Genomic DNA, 13,720 nt, shown 5'->3' with positions numbered 1-13,720 from the left:
ACTTCTCCTGTGAACAGGAACATAACCCACTTGTCAAGATTTAAGGAGCTGTGTCTGTCCATGGATGACAGAGAAAAGGATTTTACAGTGAGTACAAAAAATCCTATTATGACATACTGTGGATGCCATTAGTGTGACTGTAGGTGATGGGTAATAATTCAATTGTAAACATAAGTGATAAATGATAATTAAAGTGACAGTACAAAAGAGTCTTTTGTGCAATCAGTGCTTCATGCCCTGTTCTCAGGGCTTCCCCTGTATGTTCCACCACATGCTATGATATATTCACACCGTTCTCACCAGATGTCAGTGACTCCCTTACTAGGAGAGTCAACAAGGCTTGTAGGTCTTTAGGAGGAACTGTCCCACAATCCCTGATGTCTCCTGGTTGCTCTTACGGATCCTGGCCCCTCCCTGTTGCAGTCCAATACGTTTTCTCAAAGGATGTGATAGAGCCGGCAGGGTACTTCACATTAGTACAGCAAAGCTTTCACTTCTTTCTCTATTTATTTTTTGCCTGCCTAATAATCGTTTGGGAGAACGTATTTGATCGCAACAGGGAGGAGCCAGGATCATCAGCAGTTAGAGCAGTCTTATGGCTTCTATCAGTGTCCAGTATTCTGACTGTCCTATGAGACTCCAAGACCCCTGACCCTCTGTCTGGACAGTGCTGATTGGCCCTGTGCTAATCACATGTACTCTCCTAAGAAAAAAAAAACTCTCTAGCAATACACACCAATCTGAGCATGTGCAACCTGACTCCATAGACTGTGTTATCAGGAAATTATCAGGGGACAGTGAAAGGAGGGAAGGATCTTTGCATACAAGATCAAGCAGCCTTTTTACACAATGTGGATGATTAACCCCTTAGGTTCCACAGTGAGTATAACATGCACGCATTACTGCATATACAGACTGATTTTACTGTTGTGGGTTTAGGCCCCTTTCACACTTGTTCAACCTGAAATTCATGTGAATTTGATGACATTTTTGGCTCAATTTGACGTGATTATGCCACAATTTTGCTGCGACTTGAAGCAATGCCTGTGTAATCTGGAGGTCTATGGACCTCAAGTCACATCAAAGTCAGACCAAAGTAGTGCAGGGGCTACTTTGAGGTCGCTGCGACTTGAAGTCGGACAGATTTAAATGGTACTCATTGGAAATCATGGAGTACGACTTGTCATGTGACTTTGCAGACCCTAGTCACAAGTGTGATAGGGGCCTTAGTAACACTTTAAGTGCACCAACCCATAACTGCATAAAATGTATAAAACATATCCAGCAGTAAAAAAAATAGTCCTCAGTGTTTGGTTACTGAACTCTTCTCATGTCCTGGTGTGTCGGGATGTCAGCAAGCCCCTCCCCTACAATTTTAGCCTCTATAGGGCACCAGGACATAAGGAGAGTTCAGTAACCAAACGCTTTACTGCTGGAGATGTTTGATATATTTTATGCTATTATGGATTGTAGCACTTAAAGCAGCGTTCCACTCAAAAGTGGAAGTTTCATTTTAAGGACTCCTCACCCCCTTACATGCCACATTTGGCATGTCATTTTTTTGGGGGGGAGTGGGTACCTAGTTTTGGCAGGTACCCAGCTCCCACTTTTGCTCGGACCGCCTAGCCGACTCCTCTCCCGCTCCCTCCCTGCAATCTTCTTGGACCGGTGAAAGGCGAGGGAGAGAACCAAGGGTTTGGGCAGCCGCATCGCTGGATCGTGGAACAGGTGAGTTTGTGTTTATTAAAAGTCAGCAGGTACACTTTTTGTAGCTGCTGACTCTTAGTAAACACAAAAACAGTTGGGACTCTGCTTTAAGTTGTGTGCCGCGCAGCACCATTAATTTTTTTGTTTTAATCTACACATACAATTGAGAGTGTGTTAGGTGTGTGCAATTCACTTTTTTTTAGATTTGGAGGTATTGACATAGCAGCTTGTGAGATTTTTTTGATATTTGTAGTACAAATAAAGTAAGACATGTCTTTAGCTTTCTACGATGAAAGAAGTAGTTACACTTGTTATACAAAATCACCTTTGGCTTCTGGATTATTCTCTGACATCTGGGCCTTGAGATCGTTCATGTTTGCATACGTATTTCCTAGACAACAGTTCCCTGAAGACAAAAAAAGAAATACCATGAATTTACAGCACTTAAAATCCACCCTTCAATCAGCATCTGTTAAATTACAGACCCACACTTTCTAGTTAAATTTAATTATGATTTTATATAGTTAAAATTGGAGTCGGTGCTCATCTCCGTTCTTCAACCGTCCATGTTTGCCTAAGGACCGGTTCACACCGGTCCGACATGTGCTCCTATGAGAGCCGTCTTCACTGGTCTGACTTGTGTCAGTCCGACTTTGAAAATCAGTGGTGGCCCGTCCATAGGGGGTGTAGGGGCGCCGCCCCCAGAAAGCTACTCATCATGAAAAAAGTACTGGCCCTTTAAGTGTGTGGTGGAAACATGATGTCCCTTTAAGTGTGTGCAGGGCACCGGACACACAACTGCTGAGATGTGTGATTGGCGGGTCCCGTGCCTTTACTTTCGGTTTCTCTGACTCTGGTCCAAAGGTGGATGACAGGCGACTTGCTGTGAGTATGGGGGGTAGACATCTAATGTAAAGGTGGACTCTGATGGTGACATCTAAGGTAAAGGTGGACTCTGATGGTGACATCTAATGTAAAGGTGGACTCTGATGGGGACATCAGATGTAAAGGAGGACTCTGATGGTGACATCTGATGTAAAAGAGAGCTCTGATGGGGACATCTAATGTAAAGGGGACATCTAATGTAAATGAGGACTGTGATGGGGACATCTGATGTGAAGGAGGACTCTGATGGGGGACATCTGATGTAAAGGAGGACTCTGATGGGGGACATCTGATGTAAAGGAGGACTCTGATGAGGATATGTAATGTAAAGGGGGACTCTGATGGGGACATATGATGTAAAGGGGGACTCTGATGGGGACACCTAATGTAAAAAGGCACTCTAATTGGCACACCGGATGTAAAGGGGGCACCTGCTGTAAAGCGGGACTCTGATGAGGATACCTGATGTATAGGGGGATGCTGATGGGGACACCTGTTGTAAATAGGGACTCTGATTGGGACACCTGATGTATTGGGGAAATGTTGATGGAGACACCTGCTGTTAAAGGGGGCTCCGATGAGCACACCTTATGTTAAGTGGTTTTATTTTACTTGAAATGTGAATGTGATTGGCCTACTGTGACAGGCACAGTGAGGCTGCACACGATAGGCACAGATTTATCTAGCAGTAATGACACATAATCAATCAATTCAAAGTTAATCACTGCGCTAGCACTAATAAAGCAGCTGGAATAAATTGTTAGGTGACGATAAAAAGCATAAAAGATAAATGTATGCAGCACTAGAAACATAACATTAAAATAAAAAGTCCCTTCTGATATTCCTTTCTGGGTTCTCCTGAAGATCCCCAATTGTGCACCGGTCCCCATCTCCACTCTCTTATGGCTCCCTCCTAAAATGCGTCCCCCCTCACTCAGCCCTTTAATGGCCCATAGCTTAAAACTCTGGGACACAGTTCGGTATTCCGGTGGACTCATGTCCCAGTCCCTCCCGCTCCTCACCCTCCTAAATAACCCCCTTTTTCCCCCCGGCCTAGAACATCCTCATGTTTTTTCCTGGTGGTCAGCCCATGGATTCTACCGGGTATGATATTTTCTTAGAACTCGCACCTTCCCCTCGTGGGCTTCAATCCGAGAAGCTCATGAAGCTCCCTTAGTGGAATTTTTCCGCTATCTTCAATTACAACATTGGATCTCCTCTCTCAGACGCAATGATGCTTTTCCCTATCAGAAAAAGGCCTTCGAACTAACGTGCCAACAATATCCAGGTACAGTCGTTTTCCATTTCTTAAAAATTTCAATAAAAAAAATTGTACCAGAAAAGTAAAAGTCCATAGTGTTTAGGATAAAGTCCTTGTTCAGGGAAAAATTGGAACCACCCACAGTGTAGACAGAAACACAATTAGTTGAGCACAAACATATCCTCTACCGAATATCAACACACCAGGCCTCTTATGCCGCATACACACGATCGGTTAAACCGATGAGAATGGTCTGATGGACCGTTTTCATCGGTCAAAACCGATCGTGTGTGGGCCCCATCGGTTATTTATCCATGGGTTAAAAAAAGCAATCTTGTTTTAAATTTAACCGATGGATACCTAACCGATCAGACAAAACCGATCGTTAGTAGGCACGACCATCGGTTAAAAATCCACACATGCTCAGACCAAATTAGGGGACGGGAGCGCTCGTTTTGGTAAAACTAGCGTTCGTTTTGGAGATGGCACATTCTACATTTTTCAAATTAGTGCCTCGTTTATTGCAGCACATTTTTTTCTTCGTTCTATTGCTAGAATAAAGACGTTGTTTTGCTCATGGTATTTAGACAGAGTTCTCCCATACTGACTTCTTTTATTTTTTGCTTCTGATCTCATAAATAATCATTTTTTTATTTTTTAATAAGCCAGATCTCCAAAATAATTTTTTGTACTCCACATTTTTTTTTTATTAAAAATAAATATGGTCTGGCATAGCAATAGCCCCCCCTACCCACGAAGTACTCAACATATTTGTCGCGTTCATCACGAGCAGTTCCGGGGGCCAAGCTAGTACGGCCAGTGTCCAGGCCAAGAAGGTTACCTGATGGTTGTCCGGGCTCAGGCCCAATATTGCTAAGGTATGTCTCTAAATGCCTGTGCAAAAAGTTGTGCAGAATGACACAGGCAAACACCACAGTGTTCAGTTTGTATTCCGCCATGTTCATGGCTGTCTGTAACAGGTGGAACCGGCTAGCCATTATCCTGAAGGCATTCTCGACAACCCTCCGGGCTCTGGACAGCCGGAAATTAAAAACCCTCCTCTCCGGGGGTGAGGGTCCTCTGGGGAAACGGCCTCATCAGGTGTGGCCCCAGCCCGAAAGCTTCATCCGCGACAAAGACAAAAGGGAGTCCCTCCACATTCTCTTCATCCTGTGTCAGTGCCAGGCCACCAGTCTGGAGACGTCGGGCGAACTCCGTCTGCGCGAACACTCCGCCATCGGACATCCGGCCGTTCTTCCCCATGTCCACATACAAAAACTCATACTGTGCCGACACCACCGCCATCAACACAATACTATTAAAACCTTTATAGTTGTAATAGTACAACCCCGAACGGGGTGTGGCGGCTCTATGCGGACGTGTTTCCCGTCTATTGCCCCTCCGCAGTTTGGGAAGTCCCACCGCAGGGCAAATTGGGAAGCCACAGTCTACCATTCCTGTGGCGTGGAAGGAAACTGTGGAGTCAAACAAAAAAAAATTAGAACCATGGCACATAAACATTGCAATCACATTACAAAAGGACATCCTTGTCCAACATCAGTATAACATTAATTATTGGAGTGAGTATTTCATGCCAAAAATAAAATAGGCCCACTTTTCAGACTCCTTACCCCTCTGATGGGCCATTAAACATTTTAAGGGGGGGGGGGTTCTAGCTGAGTTAGGGCCCAGAAAAAATAAACCTCTAGCACTCTGCCTAAGTTGAATGATAAAAAAGACATTGGGACACATTTTAGGGGGGGGGGGGGGCAGAACTACAATGGAGCAGACAAAAATCAGATTGGAAACAGACTAGTCTAGGTGTGTTTGGGCCTAGGATAGCATGCTGGACAGGTTAGTGAAGGGAAAGATGCATGTAGGCCACAAAAGGACCATTCAAAGCTTACAACATGCATGGGGACAAAGGGGACATTCACAGCATATTACAATCATGGTAATTAGGGAATAATGCAAGAAATACAAGACATTAGCATACATTAAAGACATAGATTGTGATGTGAAAGGAGAAAACTTACCTTAATATAGTGGGGATATAGGGGGACAGAATATCCAAAAGACGGTGGAAAATGGGGTCCGTCATACGGAGAAAGTTCCTGAAGTCCTCAGGGTTATTTTCCTGGATTTCCCTAAGCAGAGGCATATGAGAGAATTGGTCACGCTGGCGCAACCAATTCTTGGCCCATGAACTCCTCCTCGCCCTGTTCACGGCCACAGATCTAGCAACAATATGAACTGCAGAAGACAGCCCATATGCAGCACGAACTCGAGCATGAGAACGCGCCTCCAACATGGCTTCAAACCGGTCGGCTGGTCAGAACGCACTTAAAACAGAAAGCACCCAAATACAGCAAGACCTGTAATGAACGCACTGAAAAACAGATACGAGTGGACAGGAACGCACTGCAAAACAGATACTACCTGACTGCAAGCACTGAATGACAAATACGAACCCACAAGAACAAACTGAACCCGAGAAAACGATCTGCAAAGCACGGAGACTGAAAAGCGCAAATCGGCTCTAACCAAACTTTTACTAACACGCGGTAAGACGGAATCAGCAAAAGCAGCCCCAAGGGTGGCGCCATTGGATTTTACCTTCCCCTTTATAGTGCTGTCGTATGTGGTTTACGTGTCCGCGTTCTGACACGATCGGTTATTTAACCTATGGTGTGTAGGCGTGACGGACCATCAGTCAGCTTCATCGGTTAACCGATGAAAACGGTCCATCAGTCCGTTCTCATCGGATGGACTGATCGTGTGTACGCGGCTTTACCAAAGAAAATGGACCAATGAATTACAGGTGGTCAAACAAGCATGATATATCTACAGCGCCACAAAACCACTTCACTTGGATCATAGATGGCTGGGTCTTGTAGTCTCACCATATGGAAATCCAAAGGTGCATGCATAGAATACAAGAAAGCAACTCCTCATGGGGTAGTATTTCAAACCAAGATCACATTTATTTAAAAAACAGCCAGGGTACTCACATTTTAGCAAATAAAACAGTCATGTCAGAAGCAGCAGTCTGTTATAGATACCATTAGTTTACAACCACAAATATGGCCAAAGTCGAAATGTTAAAAGCTTTGTGATGTCAGAGCTCCACCCTACGCAGCGTTTCGTCCAATAGAACGTCATCAGAGCTCATACTTATATGGATATCCATAAGTACATTTGCAAACTTAAAGCGGAGTTCCACCCGTGTTTTAGTTTATTAAAAGTCAGCAGCTACAATAAGCATAGCTGCTGACTTTTAATAAACTGACCCATGGTCCAGCAATGCGGCCGCCCGGAGGCTCGCTCCTCTCCTCGGCACTGTCATCATAACTGTAGGCACCCGGCCGTGACAACTTACTGTTTCACGACCGGGTGCGCACTGCGTATGTGCGTGTCACTCTGCGCTCTCCTATTGGCCAGCCGATCGTCTGAGACCTGAGTTGTGTCCCAGAAGATCGCTGGTGGAGATCTACTATCTCCCAAAAGTTCATAAGAACCCCCTAAACCCACCTGGCCACCCTATAATTAGCAGAATTGACTCCGTTACTTCTGGGATTGGGAGATACATAGACAGTTTTTTGCAGCCCCTCGTTTCTAAAAACTCCTTGCCTCCTTAAAGACAGCACACAGCTCATTAATATTCTGAGACAAATCACTTGGAAAGAAGGGTATATTATGGCTACCGCTGATGTGGCCTCTTTATACACCATTATTTCCCATCGCCATGGCAGAGGAGCTGTGAAGTGCTTTTTGGAAAGAGGCATTCGCAGGTTGCAGCAATGGTTCTTTTTTCATCTCCTCGACTTTGCCATGAGCCATAACTATTTTTGGTTCAATGGCTCCCACTATTTGCAAGGTCGGGGAGTGGCAATGGGTGCCAAATTGGCGCCTAGTATGGCCAATCATTTTATGGCCAAATGGGAGGAGGATGTCATCTATGGTCGACAGAGGACTGAGTTGATCTTCTGGGGTCAATACATTGATGACGTCCTCCTCCTATGGGAAGGAGACCGTGCCTCTTTAGATCTCTTCATTGGTGAATTTAACACCAATGATCGAGGCATTGTTCTCCAACACGAGGCCAGTACTTCTGTTATACACTTTCTAGACCTGAAAATCAGAGTAACGAATGATAGGCTTATTACAACTATATACTTTAAAGATATGGATAGGAATGGCTACATAGGGACAGACAGTTGCTATCACGAGTCTTGGCTCAGGCCTGTCCCTATGAGCCAATTCCATAGATTGAGGATGAATTGCTCTTTACAGGATGATTATCTGAGGGAGGCGGAGTTCTTAAAAACTCGCTTCCTACAGAAAGGATATGCAGATAATGATCTTAAATTGGATCATAACTGATGTCACCTCGAGAAAGAGATGATTTCTTGAATCATAAAATAAGAGATGAAGGGGGAGAATTTTCTTTTCGTTTTTCATTTCATACAACCTATTCGAATCAACACTTTTCGATTAAAAAGATTTTTAGAAAACACTGGGGCGTTCTCAAAAATTACAGAATACTAGGTCCCTTGCTCCTGGAACTACCTAGGGTCACCTACAGAGGTGTACCCCCTATGAGACTACAGATAGCCCCAAACGTAGTTAGACCCCCAGTAAGACCAAGTTTTTGGGGGGATTTTAAGGACTACTATCGATGCAGAAAGTGTGCGGTTTGTCTAAATACTTGTCTTAGGGAGAGAAAGTACCTCTCTTTTAGCTCTAATGTTACTGGTTGAACATATGATGTGGGATCTTTCATCACTTGTTCTACCAAGAATGTGGTTTATATAATCACTTGCCCTTGCGGCCTACATTATGTGGGGCGCACTATTCGCAAGCTAGAAACTAGACTCAAGGAGCACCTCGCGAATATCCGTAAAGGCTTTTTGAATCATAGTTTATCAAAACACTATGCTTTGTGTCATGATAATAACCTAAAGGGTACATCTTTTATGGCTATAGATAGGTTTGATCCTCATTAGAGAGGCAGCCATGTTAGGAGGGAGATCTCAAACATGGAGACCTGGTGGATTTTCTGTTTAAAATCGTATAGATCATTTGGCTTAAACAAAGAATGGTATTTGAATGCCTTTATCAATAACAGTTAATTCCCCAGATCATTCTTCCCCTATTAGTATTTTCCAGCTAGGTTTTTTTCTATGTTGTTCTTATATATTTCGATTTTCTGTATTACCTGTTTTTAACCACTAGATGGTGGCATTACGTCTATTAAATAGTCAGTTTTTGATTAAGCTGTAATTTTTATTAGTATCCTAATGTTACTTTTATTTCCATTTTTGGATTTCTTAAGTACACTTATTTTTGTATATTTACTGTTTTTGTTTCCAATTTGCTCCGGTTTTCTGCCCTTCCCTCTCTGAGACCAGATGATCATACTATATAATGTTTTCCTGTCTGGCCTACCTAAACATGGTCGCCGTGGGTGTGTTTAGCCATGGACAACTAAGCCTTGATGTAAACAACCTGGTTTGGGCGTGGTTCCGCTTCCGGTGGATGGGAGAGAGTCTTGAAGTGCAGGGGGAATGGGCATTTCTATTCTGTCCTTCCTCCTATATAAAGAAGATATGATGAGCTCTGACCATGCCCGTGACAATGTTCTATTGGACAAAATGCTGCATAGGGTGGAGCTCTGATGTGACAACACTGTAACGTGTGGACTGCGGCCATATTTGTGGTTGGAAAACGAATACCATCTATAACAGACTGTTGCTTCTGACATGCCTGTTTTTATTTGCTAAAATGTGAGTACTCTGGCTGTTTTTTAAATAAATGTGATCTTGGTTTTAAATACTACACCATGAGGAGTTGCTTTCTTGTATTCTATGCATGCACCTTTGAATTTCCATCTGGTGAGACTACAAGACCCAGCCATCTATGATCCAAGTGAAGTGGATTTGTGGCGCTGTGGCTATATCATGCTTGTTTGACCACCTGTAGTTCAGTGGTCCATTTTCTTTGGTAAGAGGCCTGGTGTGTTGATGTTCGGCGGAGGATAAGTTCGTATTCACCTTCAATTTTTCCCTGAACAAGGACTTTATCCTAAACACTATGGACTTTTACTTTTAGACCCCTTTCAAACTGGGGCGTTTTTCAGGCGCTTTGGCGTTAAAAAAAGCGCCCGTAAAAGTCCTGAAAGAAGCCTCATCTGCAATCCCAATGTGAAAGCCTAAGTGCTTTCAGAGCCCTTTCACACTGCCTGAAAAACGCTGGTGAAGCTCCGCTAAGACCCCTTTCACACTGGGGCTTTCAGGTGCTTTGGCGTTAAAAAAAAGCTCCTTAATGGGAAGGGGCGATTTAGGAGCGGTGTATTCACCGCTCCTAAAGCGCTGCAAAGAAGCTACTTGCAGGACTTTTTTTGATGCCCTGCCAGCGCATCGCCTCAGTGTGAAAGCACTCAGGTTTTTACATTGGGATTGCAGATGAGGCTTCTTTCAGGCGCTTTACAGGCGCTTTTTTAATGCTAATGTTATGTTACTAGCGCTGCATACATTTATCTTTAATGATACATAATCACCTGATGAATGGCTATGAGGGATGAGGCAGCGGTTTGAGTCAAACGAAAGTTTGAGTCGAACATTGGGTGTTCGTTTGCTCGCAAATGAATCGAACACATGGGGCATTCATAGGAAATTCGATTGTCGCGGGAAATAAGAGCGCCTTGGAACGACACATAATGCACTGCAAGATTGCAGTGCATTGACATCTGATGGTTGGCCAAAGCATGCACCTGACCTGCATGCTTTTGGCCAATCGCAGTGCGCTCTGCTGTGGTAAACTGGTAAAGAAGACAAAAAAGTATTGTCAAAGTTATACTATCTACTGGTTAAAGCTGGGTATACACTAATAGATTTTTTTTTTTAAACAATAGATTTTTATTGAAAGTATTTACTTAACAGTACAGATTAAAATTGTCACATTAATCCTTAGTAACCAACCGAGTTACCTTGGTTTATAAGATTGTTCTTATAACAATACAGTGCTTGGTAGCCTTTACCAGCCTACCCCTACCGGATTCAATCTGTAGGCATGGCTAGGCCTCCAATTGAGTTAACTATTTGTATATAGAAAATCATAAAGAAACAGAAAATGTATGCACATATATATATATATATATATATATATATATATATACATATATATATATATATATATATATATACACATACATACAGAAATTAAATGAACTTAACAAAACTTGCTACACAGATCAATAAAGTAGGTCCAGGATAATACATTACAGCTGGGGTAAGCATATATCTGACTTTGACGTATTTCAAACTTGACAATAGATTAAATATTACACTCTTTTAAGTATTTGGATGCTCTAGCATGGGTGATCCAAGCTAACCATTTCTTTCTGAATGTAGTCATGGAATAGTTTTTATAAGCCAGCATTAATTCGTATTGGGCCTGTATATTGATTCTAGCTATAACTGTTGATAAGTTGGGCGCGTCCTTGGATTTCCACAGGCTGATTATAGTGAGTCTTGTTGCTACTAATGTGTGGAATACAATTGTTCTATATTCTTTAGGATATATATCCAAATTGATACCTAGTAAAGCTGTGGCAGGGTTTAGTTTAGGATGCCTGTGAGATCTGCTATAAAGGAAGTAATTGAATTCCAGAAGCTATGTAGATTTTTACAGCTCCATAATATGTGTGAAAGGTTTCCTATCTGATCGTTGCATCTCTAACACTCATTAGACATTAAGGGATATATTTTCGCTAACTTATATGGGGTCAGTTACCATCTATTTATTATTTTTTGTGCATTGTCCCAGTGTTCAATACATGCTGATGACTTGCTAGCTATATGGATTGATTTTTTCCATTGGTCCCAGGTAAATTCTTGCTTTAAATCTTTCTCCCACTTAATCATGTGTGCCTTTTTGTTGTCAAATGGGTTACACTAATAGATTTTAGAATTTTGCGTTTGTGCAGATATTTGTATAAACATTCGTACAAAAGTTCTCAGTACATTTAAAGCGGATGTGCCACTAAAAAAATATATTAAAAGCCAGCAGCTACAAATACTGCAGCTGCTGACTTTTAATATAAGGACACTTACCTGTCCTGGAGTCCAGCGCCGATCGCAGCACATGACGAGCCGATCGCTCGTCACCCTGCTGCTCCCCCCGCCATCCACGCTGAGGGAACCTGGAAGTGAAGCGCTCCGGCTTCACTGCCCGGTTCCCTACGGCGCATGCGCGAGTCGCGCTGCGCACGCCGATTGGCTCCCGCTGTGTGCTGGGAGCCGAGTGTTCCCAGCATACAACGGGGGACGGACGGGAAACAAGGAAAAAACCTGTCTTTTGCCCGCATCGTAGGGCCGGAAGTGGGTGCAGATACCTGTCTGTAGACAGGTATCTGCACCCCCCCTCCCCCCTGAAAGGTGTCAAATGTGACACCGGAGGGGGGGAGGGTGCCGATCAGCGCGACTTCACTTTAGAGTGGAGATCCGCTTTAATGTATTTACAAATGTTGTTAAAAAGTACTTCAAATTTTCATTTGCTTTAACGTTTGATTTTGGAATGAAAGTGATTTCCTGAACAAAAACCACATTCACTATTAGAAATGTCTTTGCTCGAGAATCATTATGGTCAAAACTTATTGGCAATTTAACACCACTAATGATCAGAAAATCGAAAGAATGTTCCTAATACAAAAACATTTCTAATTTAATTCTACTAGTGTATGGCCAGCTTAACTAAAAATGCAGGCTATGAGATATAAGTAATTTGCAAAATTTTGATTGGTCAGATTTTCATAAATTCCTGTTGCTACCACCCATAGATTTCATTTAAGCAGAAGAACAGATAGGAAATTGATGGATCCGGACTCACCCCAGATCAGAAGAATTTGTATTATTTTGGCTGGGAGTCAGTGAATAATAGAAAATTATCTGTAGCAGTATGTCTTATCAAATTCTATGGTACATTTGAAATGATAACTAAACAAATGATTACAAACCATACTGTGGTATTGCTTGTCTATGTTGTAATAATAAAATTAATAAAGAATAATTGACAGGATCTCTGATTAAATGACCTTGTCTCCTCGATTACCTGATTTTGCCTCGAAATCTTCAACTTTCCTCATTGTACACGGTTGAAAAACATAATTCTGTGCACTGTGCTATTAATGGCCTTCTTTGCTGTTTTCTGTTCTGCATTTACAGGAAGTTTCCAGAACGGAACTTTAAATTTAAGGAACTTACGAAGGGTTATTTAGAAAATTGTGAGTAATCGCAAGTAGAATGTTTATGAGAAATGTCTAGAACAGAGGGATTAGCTCAGAACTATGCATACACTCTAACACGAGACTCCTCCATCGATGGGTTCACATATTAAGGTGATTTATTAGAATATGCTTTAGGTTGCGCCTTATTTACCAAAGTACCTGACGTTAAAACTGAGAAAAGGAAAATAAGATTTTATACTCACCGTAAAATCTTTTTCTCTGAGTTCATGGACGGGACACAGCCTTAATCTTGACAAAGTGGGTATTAGCCTTTCTTTAGGAGTGACTAGGCAGAAACTTAAAGTAAAATCAGTACAAACATAAAAGGAGGGGTGGGTGCTGTGTCCGTCCATGAACTCAGAGAAAAAGATTTTACAGTGAGTATAAAATCTTATTTTCTCTTTCGTTCATGAACGGACACAGCCTTATCTTGACAAAGTGGGACGTCCCAAAGCAGTGTCAAAAAATATGAGGGGTGGGAACAGCATAGAATTAAACTTCACCTCAAAACAAAGCAGAGCTCCTCAACTGGGGAGATGCAACTCTAAACAGCCGCCTGCAAAACTTTGCGGCCGAAAGAA

The 13,720-nt window shown here is 42.5% G+C and overlaps 1 protein-coding gene across 1 annotated transcript in view; it reads right to left on the bottom strand.

Annotated features, from left to right (window-relative positions):
- Positions 1-13,504, bottom strand: part of LOC120933214 (perlucin-like protein) — a 46,896-nt gene extending 33,392 nt beyond the window's left edge. Inside the window, exons 1-2 of the mRNA XM_040346298.1 lie at positions 12,965-13,504; positions 2,033-2,113 (exon numbers count right to left, since the gene is read on the bottom strand). Of these exons, the coding sequence (XP_040202232.1) occupies positions 2,033-2,113; positions 12,965-12,998 (115 nt within the window). The 5' untranslated portion in view covers positions 12,999-13,504. The remainder of the gene's footprint in view (positions 1-2,032; positions 2,114-12,964) is intronic.
- Between the last annotated feature and the right edge of the window lie 216 nt (positions 13,505-13,720).

This window comes from Rana temporaria, chromosome 3 (assembly GCF_905171775.1).
Source record: "Rana temporaria chromosome 3, aRanTem1.1, whole genome shotgun sequence".
NCBI classification, from domain to species: Eukaryota; Metazoa; Chordata; class Amphibia; order Anura; family Ranidae; genus Rana; species Rana temporaria.
The sequence above is the reverse complement of the archived record's forward strand: the minus strand, read 5'-3'. Positions and strand labels throughout refer to the sequence as shown.